Here is an 11,260-nt window from a genome sequence, read left to right as displayed (position 1 = left end):
CCAGCAGCGGCCAGCAGGTAGTCTAGCAGCAGCCAGCTCTCCCTCAGCCAAGATTGGTCACCCCCAGGAGATCCAGAGCTATGCTTCACCATTTCCTACAGGGATTCAAACACAGCTACTGTCTGTTCTCCCCATCCTACTGTTCAGGTGGGGAAACTAAGACTGAAGGTATATGAATAGCTCAGAGCTGGCTCTGCTAGTCCCAGCTGGTTCTGTTCTATACCGTCCTGGCTGGTAAGCCAGCCAGTGGACAAGCCCCTCACAGCCACTGGTTCCATGAAGGACATAAGATGTGATGTCCAGATGATGTCCAGCTGTAGCAGATGTGTCTGTGGAGTTGGCATCTCCAGGAATTGAGAGGCAAGTAGAGCACAGATTCCTCCTACAACCGAGGAGGCAGGGCAGAAGTGCATGGACAGGCAGACAGATACACACACACCCAGAGTCCCAGAGCAGTCATCAGGGCAGGGATAGGGCCTTGGCAAGGCGAGTCCAGAACCAAGATTTGGTGCAGGGATTGGTATAGTCACAGACAGTGATGAACCTCAGGATGCTGGGGAACTCCTTGTTCATTGCCTTGTACTTGATGGGGATCAGTCGCTTCTGGTGGGCACCTGAAAGAAAAGGGGTGCCATGCTGGCATCAGGCCCTTGTTCCATGGTGGGACAGGCCCAGTCTTCAACCCAGGGGTTAACAACAGCCATCCCCCATCTAAGCACCCCTGGCACACATTCACTCACACAAAAAGGCACACACATGCACAGGAGCTCAGGTGCACAGAGGTCTTCAGGAGTTCTTTGGTACAGCATCCATAGCCCTTGGGGAGGGAAGGCTGACAGTCCAGAGCCCCCACCTACTCACTCCTTCATTTTCTGGCCAGACCAGGGTTGAGCTTACCTGGAGAGAGGCTGAGTGCAAATTTGGTCTGGAAGTCACATTCCTTGCTCTGCAGGTAATCATCAGAGACAACCACCACCATCCGGCGGCACCTAGGGGAGAGTGGGTAGGCTGCAGATCCTGTGGCAACTTAGTCCAGCATACCGCCTGGGAATAGCTTCAGGAGGGGCCCACTGTGCCCAGGCTGGACAGTGCACAGCTAGGAGGAGATGCCCAGCATCTGGACCCGTGGGCAGGGCTTCATGCACCCACTCACCCACCCACCCTTGACCTTAGCCAACCTCTTCTCGATGAGCTCACTAGCAATAGACCAGACACAGGTGCCAGGCAGGACATCGCGGTCAGACACACATAACTTCAGTCGATAGTTTGTCTGTTCCAGTTGCCGGATCATCTCCTGCACAAACTGGATGTCGCTGGGGCAATAGCAGATGAAGGCATCGAAACGCTCTGGCATTTGCCCTGGGTGCAGAGCACAGGGTGGTAGTCAGAGCTCCGTGGGAAGGCTTGGGAGGGGTCCAGCCAAGAGTCCCCTGCCTAGGCAACCCTGGGCCTTACACCCTTCCCAAGATGATATTCCTTAGAGAAAGTGCCCTTCCCAGGAGAGGAAAGATTACTGCAACCTCCACCTCTCAGCTTCAAGCGATTCTCCCGCCTCAGCCTCCCTAATGGCTGGGATTAGAGGTGTGAGCCACTACACCCAGTTAAATTTTGTATTTTTAGTAGAGATGGGGTTTTGGCATGTTGCCCGGGTTGGTCTTGAACTCCCGACCTCAGATGATCCACCCACCTCGGCCTCCCAAAGTGTTGGGATTACAGGCATGAGCCACCACACCCGTGAAGATGGGTATCATTTCATGAGAGTCTCACAGCAACCCAGAGGTAGGACTATTATCTCCATTTCTGAGATGAGGAAACTGACATTCAGAAAGATTAAGTGACTTGCCCAAGGTCCCACAGCCCATCTGCTTCCAACACCCATACTCTTAACACCGCACTGTCCTATTCCACCGGTCCCATGGGAACAGTATTGGACCCTTACCCAGGGGGTCGTCAAGTGTGGTGATGCCCGCCAGCTCTGTTGTCCGTGGGACACTGCTGTCGACAGAGGCCACCTGTAAGGGCTTCTCAGCCTCCTCCTGCTGCTGCTTCAAGATATACTTTTGGCAATCCTCCTCTGTGGGGAAGAGAGAGGGTATGGCGGGCTCCCCGGGAGTGCCCACCTCTCTACCCACAGTCAGGATCCCACCCCTGCCCACCTCCTATGGCAGGGTTCTTCTACAGGGCTTCCCCAGCCCACTGGTGCCATCAGCAGCTCAACAGCTCTGAGAAGTTGAGCTCCCACTGGCTCTAACAGACCCAAAGGGATGTCAGTGGTGTTTTGTCTTTCTGGAAGTCCATCAAGGTCAGGTTTGTATCGCTGTCCCTTCCTAGGGATCCTAAGAATGGTATCAAGGTAGGTCTGCTTCTTCTGGGGTCCAGGGCACATGTGAGCAAGGGGCTGAGCGTGCCAGAAAGGCTCGGGAGACTGACCCACTGGCTGTGGTGCAGTGAAGGCAGTGATTCCAACCCAGCAAGGTATGCCTGCCTGTGGGCGGCTGTGCCCAACGCCTATGCGTGTATATTATGTAAGTGCCAGTGGGTAGCAGGAAGGGCTGCACTTCCCCAGGACTTGAGGTTTCTAAGACAGTCCACTGTCAGTCCCCCGCCTGTCCTGTTGCTCTACTTGAAACAGCCCAGACGCCCCCACAGAAGCCTGATTCTAACTCCTGGCCCTACCTGAAAGCCTCTGCCTAAGCTGCTTCCTTCCCATCTCCGCCTCTCCGGACTTTTCTCCAGTCCCTAGCAGGTCCCAGTTATTAAGAAGGAACTGCACCCGCATAGTTCTCCCTCTTCAGGCTTCTCCAGGCCCCCAAGGGGGAAAACAGGGTCTCTTCAGGGGAGACATGCTGAGGCCGGAAAGTCAGCCTCCTCACCCCCCAGGTACGAGGCCAGGAAGGGGATGTCCTCACCAATGCTGGGTCCCAGCTCCAGCAGCACGTCGTCGCGGCCCAGCTTGGTGAGCAGCTCCAGCAGCCGGCCTACCGAGGCACCGGGGCGTCCCTGCCAGGCGTCCAGCAGCCTGCCCGTGGGGTCGGCGTGCGACTCCAGCTGCCGGATCTCCAAGTACTCAAAATCCATCTCCTCTGCCAGCACCGTCCAGTCGGCCGCCACCTGCGTCCGCACGTTCAAGAACAGCGACAGGCGGCGCCGCACTCGCATGTTGAGAGCAGCCAGGGGCAGGGAGGATGTGGAGAAGACGGGGGCCACAGACTCCGCGCGGGGACCTTCTGCAGCCATGGCGGGCTGTCCTGGAGCCTCGGCGCGGACGGGTCGCGTTGTCTGCCAGCGCTTCCTCTTTCTCCTACGGCTCCCGCCCCGCCCCGCGGGCTTTCGCTTTCCGAGAAGCGCCGCCCTGCCCTGCAATCTGGAGCCCCGCGCAGAAATGCGGAGGCGGGGGCGTCCACCTCCACCCTGGCGGTCTCGGGGGGGCGGGGAGGCAGGGGGAGGTTGGGAAGTCGGCATCTGCCTTTTGAGAGCCGGAGAGGTCCGCGGCGCCGCCTCGAGGTCTGGTGGTGCTGGTAGTAGGTGGGCGGCGGAGTGAGGTCGGCCTTTCGGGGGTTGTAGGAGACGGGACTTGCTATTTGGGATCTGGAGTCACAATTCTTCCACTGGGCTTCTGAGGGGTTCATACGGTCCTGCCCTCGAGGATGGCGAGGAGGAAGGCACCAGCTCCCCCCTCCGCTGTCTCTGGGTAACACGCAATCCTGCCGGTAGGGGTACGGAGAGACCCCTGCTATGCACGCCAGGGGGAGTGGGAAAGGGACACCTCTGGAGCCCGAGGCAACCTCGAAACGGTTGGGGGCGTCGTGACGCTAGGCTGGGAAACACAAGGCGCCCTGTGCTTTAGTGCCTGTGGGAAGCCCAGCGCTGCTCTCCAGGATCTCAGGTAAAGACACGGCCCGGCTACTGGGAGTCAAGGGCGCACGTGACCTTGCTCTTTCGGGTTAAGGTCACAATCCAGACCTGGGGAGCCCCGATTGATTCATTTGCTCATTCAACAAGTATTTATCGATCATCTATTAAGTGCCAAGCGAGTCGCAGTTTCCCGGATACCTCTTTGCCTTGCTGGAGATCCCAGCCTAGCACGGGAAATGGGCACTAATAAAATCATTCCAACTGGGTGTCAAACTGGTAAAAGTGTGAGATGTTCCTTCTCCAGTTAGAGAGCTTGTCACCCCCCAGCCCCTCTGTGAAATCTGTTCTCCCGGCCAGCCCGAAAGCCCAAATTCCCGGTCTTCTCGAAAGAATGAGAAAGCCCAGCCACGTCGGAGTAGGACTCGGGCGTCTCGGAAGTATTTAGGTCCCCCAGCTTGGGTACTGGGACCGCAGGGATAGCAGAGCCGACCAGGAAGTGGGTAGAGGACTTGGAGGCCCGGCTTCCATCTCCATCCCAAGCAGGAAGCGGTCCTGGCGGTCCAGCCGTCCGTTGGGAGGCGGGCAGGGGGCAGGGCTTTGGGGATCCGGTCTCGGGTTTGGCTACAAAAGGTGGAAAGGCTTCCGGTCTGCTTTTCTGGGCGGGGATTCATAGAGGTCCGCCATCTGGTTGGCTGCGGTATGTTAAGGTAGGCGGGGCATTTGAGTGGAAAGCTCGTCTGGGCGGTGACTGCTAGCCCTCCGATAGAGGGCTCGGTAGGCGGTGGCGGGAGAGGCGGGGCCCCAGGCTGACTCACCTTGTGGTTGGCTGAGGCGGAAGGTGGGCGGGACTTTTGTTTGCTTGGCTGTTTAGGCCGTGGGGGCTGAGGTGTGGTTCTGCGCGTGCGCAGGCAGTCGTCTGTTGACTCCGGCGGTCAGTTCTGCAGAGTGGAGCTGCGCAATGCGGAGGCTGTCGGTAGTGCTGGGCCACCTGGCTGGCAAGCCCGATCCCGGCTGGACGCTGCAGGCGGCGCCTTGCGCGACCGGCGCCCCGCAGGCCTCGGCCGCGGACGTGGTGGTGGTGCACGGGCGGCGCACCGCCATCTGCCGGGCGGGCCGCGGCGGCTTCAAGGTGAGGCCCGAGGGTCTGGGCGCCCGGTTTGGGAAGACGTCGGCGCGGCCTGGGGTCCCGCTCGTATGTTTGGATCCCCTGGATGCCGGAGGCAGCTCCGCACCCAGCTGTGGTCGCTTTGTCTCCCTGGAGTGGGTATGGGGGAGTGGGGGTCACCGCAGCTGCTCCTCCCGCTGCAGGACACCACCCCCGACGAGCTTCTCTCGGCTGTCATGACCGCGGTTCTCCAGGACGTGAATCTGCGGCCGGAACAGCTGGGGGACATCTGTGTCGGTGAGCGCACCAGCCAGGCCCTGCGCTGGGCCCTCCCCGTTCTTCGTTTGTCCAGAGCCCTCCGCACCTCCCCACCCCGAGTTTTCACTGGGGGAACCTCCATGGCCTTGACCTTCAGTCCAGCCCTCTGTTCTACCGCTCACCTTGAGATATAGCAACAGGATATGGCGAGAGTCTTATCCGGTAGATGCCACCCCTAGGTCGGCAGTCCTCTGGGGTGACAGCAGGGCTCAGAGGAGGACACCTGGGGACATGTGCATTTTCAGAAACTCCCATGTCACTTTTAAAGATAGGCAACCTGTCCATCTGTGCTGATTTGGAAAAGCCGGGTGCATGGGCAAGTGAGCGTGGGACCCCTGGGGACAGGAGCTGGTGGAAGACCAGGACAAGCTGTTGTATGGCTTGCTCTCCCTGCTCCAAACCCCGGTGTTCCAGAGCTGCCAAGGGCTAGCGTTCCCGAAGAAAGAACTGGAACGTCTCATCTCCGGTATTCACAGCTATGCCTTAGTGCCCAGAATACCACACCTGGCACTGAATGGAAGTTTGTTGTCCACAGGAAATGTGCTGCAGCCCGGGGCCGGGGCAATCATGGCCCGAATCGCCCAGTTTCTGAGGTAAACTTTTCTAGTTGTAGCCATGGGTTGGCCATTTTGACACTTTAATGGGCCCAGGGAACTCGGCCCGCAGGTTGGGGAGGATCAGGTTGGACGCCAGAATGAGGCAACCAGAGTCCTTGGCTCCCTCCCCTTGTGGACTCACCTCTCCGCTACTCTGAAGAGAGGGTGAGCCCTTCAGGTGCTGAGCCCGGGTGCACAAGGCCTTTGACACTGGAGCAAAAGTTCTCTGTGGCTTGATTTTTAGCCAAAAGGTTGTTGCTTGCCTTTTCTAAGTGTGGATTCTGTTCCCATTTGTCAGGTGAGTAACCAAGTAAGCATGCTGAAAAGTGACTTTCAGCCTTTTTACTAGTTGAGCTGGGAACTCCAGTCATAACGTCATAACCCACTAGCAGACCCTTTGGGGTAGGGCAGAACCATGGGGAAGAGGGACGCCCAGGAGGAGACCTGGTAAACTTCCCTTTACGCACCTGCAGGGGAGAGAGTGCTTAATTATTTTCATGCATAGCTTTAAGACCTGCTCAGCTTTGTACTTCCAGGTACATGGAGAAGAATAAATAGGAACATGAGCTAGTGAAGGAACAGGAAAACAAAAACCCTGTAGGAACCGGGAGAGATTTACGCTGCCCAGCCTGTAGTTCAAGGCCCCTGCAATCCGGCTCCAGACTTACCTTCCAGCTTCATCTCCCAGCTGCTTACTCACCTTGACTTTTCTTCGTTCAGCTGGCCTGTCGGCCTGCTGTCCTCCCTGATACGGTCATTCTCTCTCCTTGAAGTGCTAGCCCTACCTCCTCTTTCTGCCCTAGCTAAACCTTGCCCAAACATAGTCTTACCATTTTGACTTGACGTATCCAGGCTCTCAGGCTGAAAATGAGAGCTCCTTCCAATCCGGTAGTAGCTAGCCATGTGCTTCCTTGCGATGCGGTTTGCCCTCTTGCCCTATTATTTCAGTCTCTGCTAGTGGATTCATTTTCTGTGTGTTGCTTGGGCATCCTCCAGGGCACAGTGTTATGTGCATCTCAGCATCCCTCAGGTGGTGCCTTGTGCTAAGTAGGTACTTAGCGAACACCTGGTGGGTTGAGTGAAGAAATGGTAACTACCTACTAGGCAGTTAAGGGACCCGGGAGGCATCACACAGGCTGCACAGGAGGTGATCCGCCTGAGAGTCTCTGTAGAGCCTGGCCTGGACACCAGATCAGAGGTTCCCAGCTCTGGCTGCACACCGCAATCACCAGGGTGCTTCCACCCCCTCAGGTTCTGAGTCTGTGGGTCTGAGGAGGTCTGGAAATTTCCCTAGGGCTTTGTGCTGTTGGCCAAGGCAGGTTACATCAGGAGGGGAAGCCCTGCTAGCTTCCAGGGCTAAGACCGGTGTGAGAGTCTGGAGAACACACCAGAGTGATAGATGTTAGAACACATGATGCCCGTCAGAGTTCTCCGTCTAGGTGGGGTCAGGTTTTCAGGAGTCTGTGGGAACACGCGGGCTTAGCTGTACGATTACTGGTAAGCTGAGGGTCCCTGGCCTCAGACTTTAGACATTGCTGTTGCTCTGGTGCTCTGTCCCAGCAACAGGATCTTTTCTCTGTTCTTTGGGGGAAACAGAGATACATGGCTTTCATTTCCGAATCTTCAGAGGGAGAGAGAGAAGGGCCAGACATGCTTCCCTTCCCTTGGGCTGCGCTTGGTCTTTGATGGAAGATACTCACAGGAATGGAAGGGAATGTGCTTATGGGGCCCTGGGGAGCAAGAGCCTGCGCAGATGGGGTCTGCCCAGTAGCTGCCCACCCTCATTCCATGGATCTGGCCTGGCATGGAGGCAGGGCTGCTGGCCTCCATGTTCCCCTGCCCTTTACATCGCTTGAGGGGGCAGGTAGAGGCACAGGACTGCTTTCCATGAGAGGCCGGCATGCAAGAGGGGGCTGATTCTACTGTCTCACCTTCTGTTTCAGTGACATCCCGGAGACTGTGCCTCTGTCCACTGTCAATAGACAGTGCTCGTCGGGGCTCCAGGCAGTGGCCAACATAGCTGGTAAGTGGACTGGGTAGGTGCCTTGGTCCTGGCCTGTGGGTTTGGGTCAGCAAAGTTGCTGTCTGCTGGGCAAGCAATAAGGATTTCTGAGAGGACTCTAACCACAGAAAGAGTGCAGGAGTGCCCCTACCACTGCCCCAAGCCTTTTCTCAACACTCCTGGGTCTTCCGTTTCTGAGGCTGGGGCTGAGTCCCATCTAGAGGCCAGGTGGGGAAGAGGCTCCACTGCTTCCGGAACAGGTAGACTCTGGCAAAGGATGTTTATGAAATGCTTTTGTTGCAGGTGGCATCAGAAATGGGTCTTATGACATTGGCATGGCCTGTGGGTAAGAATTTTTTTCTGCCGGAGCTTATTAACCAACTTGTGACAATAAAACTAATTTTCATCTCTTGAGTTCTCAGAGGCCATGATTTCGGGATTGCCCCATCCCCTTTAGGCAGCTGGTCAGGAGTGGATTCTCACAAATGCAGCTTGGGAGTGGCTCCCAACTCTGGCTGCTCAGGAATCACTCACACCTCTCAGCACTAGCAGGGGAGGGCGGTTGGCCTCTAAAAGCTTACTTTCTTGGAACTCTTTCAGGCTGGAATATGTGGGAAAACATTTTGAGAAAATACAGCACTGGGGTCTCCTTTTGTAGCCCTTGTGGATTCACGGTGCTGCTGAGAGAGAAGTTGCAGTTTGGGCTCTCTAAAGCCAGGGCCAGCCGCCTACTGTATCACTAGTTTGTTCATTTTACTAGGCTGTCTGTCCTCTTGTCTCCCACCCTCATACCAGTGTGGAAACTTCCAGCTGCGTATGGGCTATGAGGGACAAGATCAGATTTGTGGTGGTTTGGTCACTGTCACCTCCTCCTAGACTGTGACTCCATCATTGGCTGCAGTGAATGGAGCTGCAGAAGTTGTGTTTGGCAGTGCCTCCAGGGAAGGGCAGGGCACTGGGACCCAGGCTTGGGTGGGCATCTGGTACTGGGAGGGCAGGGGAGTAAGGGCTTTGGCAGGCTGGGGGAGGCAAGCAGCCCCAGGGTTCTGACATGCCCCCACTGCCTTTCACATCCTCTTTAAAGTATTTCTTGAGAGGAAGCATTGCTGGCCCCTGTCCCAGGGCCGTGGCATCTGGCACTGAGTTGTACTGACCGATGTCTGCAGCTGTAAATAAAGCCAAAGACCACTCTACAAGGACTTTGGCTGGGCAAGGGCCACTGCCCTTTGATTTCTCTCTATCTGCCCGGGTGAGAGGTGGTGTGGATAACTTGAGAAGGGCTGGAGCCTTTATGAGTATCTTACAGGGTATCTGATTCCCAAGCAGGTCAAGGACCGTGGTACTAGGATATTAAGATCTGGGCCAGGCCTGACACCTACATCCCAGGCGGACTGTTCCCCAGAGGCTTTGATCAGCAAGTATATAGCACAGGGCATTCTAGCTGGAAGTGGGCTCTGGGGCCAGACTACCTAAATGTGGATCCAGGCTGGGTGACCATGGACAAGTTATACAGTCTCTAGACCTCGGTCTGCTGGTCTATAAAAGGGGGATACCTAGCTCAGCTCTGTTGAAGTTGATGGGAAGATTATGGAGTAATAGCAACAGCTTACATGATGGAGTATTTGTCATGTGACTGACACTGACGCACTCTAATATCTGAAGAGTTCAGAATAGTGCTGGGCATGTGAAAAGCACTCAGCCAAGGTTATCTGTTATCATCCTTGAGGCATCAGGGTCCCCCATCTCCTCAAAGCCCTTTTGGACCACACTACACCACTTCCTTCCTCTCAGCTTGCAGCACTTCCTTATCGATGTAGGTCTGATCACCCTTTGAGCTCCGCTTTGTGATTACTTTTAAATTGTCTCTTCTCCCCTCTGAATTTGTGGGCCCTGAGGGTAGGCTCGGGCTTGTGGATGTGTTTCCTCTTCTGTGGCTGACACGGGAAGGCGTTGCTCTGGACTTGCCAGTTGGCTGACTGAGCAGTTGTATAGGGAAGCATAGCCCTGCCCCAGGAGTGTTTATTGTGCAGTGCTTTGTGCTGGGGTCGGGGGTGAAGTGGAGACAGGGCTCAGTAGTGCCATACTCGCAGCTGGGCCTGGCTGGCCAGGTGCCCTGCCTGTGGCTCCCAGAGGCCCACTGGACTTCCTAGGGCTCCCTGGCTATTTCCTAGCACTTGCCAAGTGTACAGCTGTTCCTGGAGGAGTCCTGCCAGGGCCCAGTTCACCTTACCTTCTCCTCCTCTTCCTCCTCCCCAGGGTGGAGTCCATGTCCTTGGCTGACAGAGGGAACCCTGGAAATATTACTTCGCGCTTGATGGAGAAGGAGAAGGCCAGAGATTGCCTGATTCCTATGGGGTGAGCGCTCCCATAGCTCTGTGTGCTGTGCCCTCTGCCTGGAGCAGGGGGCGGAAGAACTTTATCATCTTTGTGGCTGGCGGTGCCAAGCCTTGGCCTCCTTCCTTTGGCCATGGTCTGCTCTGCAGGAACTTTGGGGATGAGAGTTGAAGCCGCCCTTGACTTCCCTTTCCTGAGGCCCCCAGGTCCTCTCTGTGCCCCTGAGTTTCCAAACATTGCCCATTTTGTCACCACACTGAAGTGCTCAGTCATAGGAAGGACAATGGTAGCTCCACTGCAAAGCCTTGGGGGCCTAGAAAGTTGAGAAGGCAGGGGGAGGCTTTGATTACTGAACGTGCCGGTGGGGGAATTGGGCCTTGTCAGGTGCAAAATAAAAAGTATGTGGCATTTGTATGGAACAACTTAGCTTCTCTGGGCCATCCCCAGAGTTTGTGGGCCAGGAGTCCTGGATCCACGAGATAGCTGAGGAGACGGAGGCTTGGAGGGCGCAGTGCCGTGGCTTCACACACCGCATCTCCAAGGGAGGCCTGTAAAGCCGGAAGCCCAGGCCGGAAAGCCTAGCTGTTGCTCTCGGTTCTCAGGATAAGCATAGGTCCCAGCCAAGGTGACCAGAAAGCCTAGGTTTGGCCTTTCTAGAGGAGGTTTGGGAGTCCTCACCTCCCCATGTTGCAGCAGTTTTCCTTGAGGCCCAGGAGAAGCTGGCCAGGAGTGGCCTGTTAGTGCCCCACCCAGACCCTCCCCGCTCCTTGTCTCCCCTGCTCTGACGCAGCTTACCCAGGGAACAAACTATTCTGCAGCTGCCCCATGCAGGGGGCAGCTTCTGTCCGAGAGAGGGTCTTTTTGGTGTATGACCTTCTCAGGATCTGGCCAGCATTGCTGACTTTCCTATCTGAGTCTTTATATCCACATCCTGAGTCATCACCACTGCCTGTGGCATGGACTGGCCTTTCCGTCCTCTCCTGCCTACAGCCTTGGGAACTCAAGAGTTCCAAGCACAGCTCTGCAGCCTGGTCCATTCCTCTAGGCTGT

The 11,260-nt window shown here is 56.3% G+C and overlaps 2 protein-coding genes across 4 annotated transcripts; one reads left to right on the top strand and one right to left on the bottom strand.

Moving 5' to 3' along the window:
- Nucleotides 1-6: 6 nt before the first annotated feature.
- LOC116547089 (myeloid differentiation primary response protein MyD88) lies at nucleotides 7-3,607 on the bottom strand. Of its 2 annotated transcripts, none has more exons than XM_032273146.1 (5): nucleotides 2,910-3,607; nucleotides 1,940-2,074; nucleotides 1,179-1,359; nucleotides 898-989; nucleotides 7-614 (listed from the first exon to the last, which is right to left on the bottom strand). In XM_032273146.1, exons 1-5 carry the CDS (start codon nucleotides 3,460-3,462, stop codon nucleotides 460-462), a joined length of 1,116 nt encoding a protein of 371 aa, XP_032129037.1. In that variant the 5' UTR covers nucleotides 3,463-3,607; the 3' UTR covers nucleotides 7-459. The 2 variants fall into 2 exon arrangements, with proteins under 2 accessions (XP_032129037.1, XP_032129038.1); XM_032273147.1 differs by lacking the exon at nucleotides 2,910-3,607 and adding an exon at nucleotides 2,677-2,889.
- A 919-nt stretch (nucleotides 3,608-4,526) lies between these two features.
- On the top strand, nucleotides 4,527-11,254 carry LOC116547090 (3-ketoacyl-CoA thiolase, peroxisomal). 2 transcript variants are annotated; one of them, XM_032273148.1, is made up of 6 exons: nucleotides 4,527-4,984; nucleotides 5,164-5,257; nucleotides 5,814-5,871; nucleotides 7,818-7,897; nucleotides 8,180-8,222; nucleotides 10,133-11,254. In XM_032273148.1, the coding sequence occupies exons 1-6, from the start codon at nucleotides 4,814-4,816 to the stop codon at nucleotides 10,233-10,235; spliced, it is 549 nt and encodes a 182-aa protein (XP_032129039.1). In that variant the 5' UTR covers nucleotides 4,527-4,813; the 3' UTR covers nucleotides 10,236-11,254. The 2 variants fall into 2 exon arrangements, with proteins under 2 accessions (XP_032129039.1, XP_032129040.1); XM_032273149.1 differs by lacking the exon at nucleotides 8,180-8,222 and having other exon boundaries at nucleotides 10,133-10,231.
- Nucleotides 11,255-11,260: the final 6 nt, after the last annotated feature.

This window comes from Sapajus apella, unplaced genomic scaffold (genome assembly GCF_009761245.1).
Source record: "Sapajus apella isolate SASKATOON/1434 unplaced genomic scaffold, GSC_monkey_1.0 scaffold2043, whole genome shotgun sequence".
Lineage (NCBI taxonomy): Eukaryota > Metazoa > Chordata > Mammalia > Primates > Cebidae > Sapajus > Sapajus apella.
The sequence above is the reverse complement of the archived record's forward strand: the minus strand, read 5'-3'. Positions and strand labels throughout refer to the sequence as shown.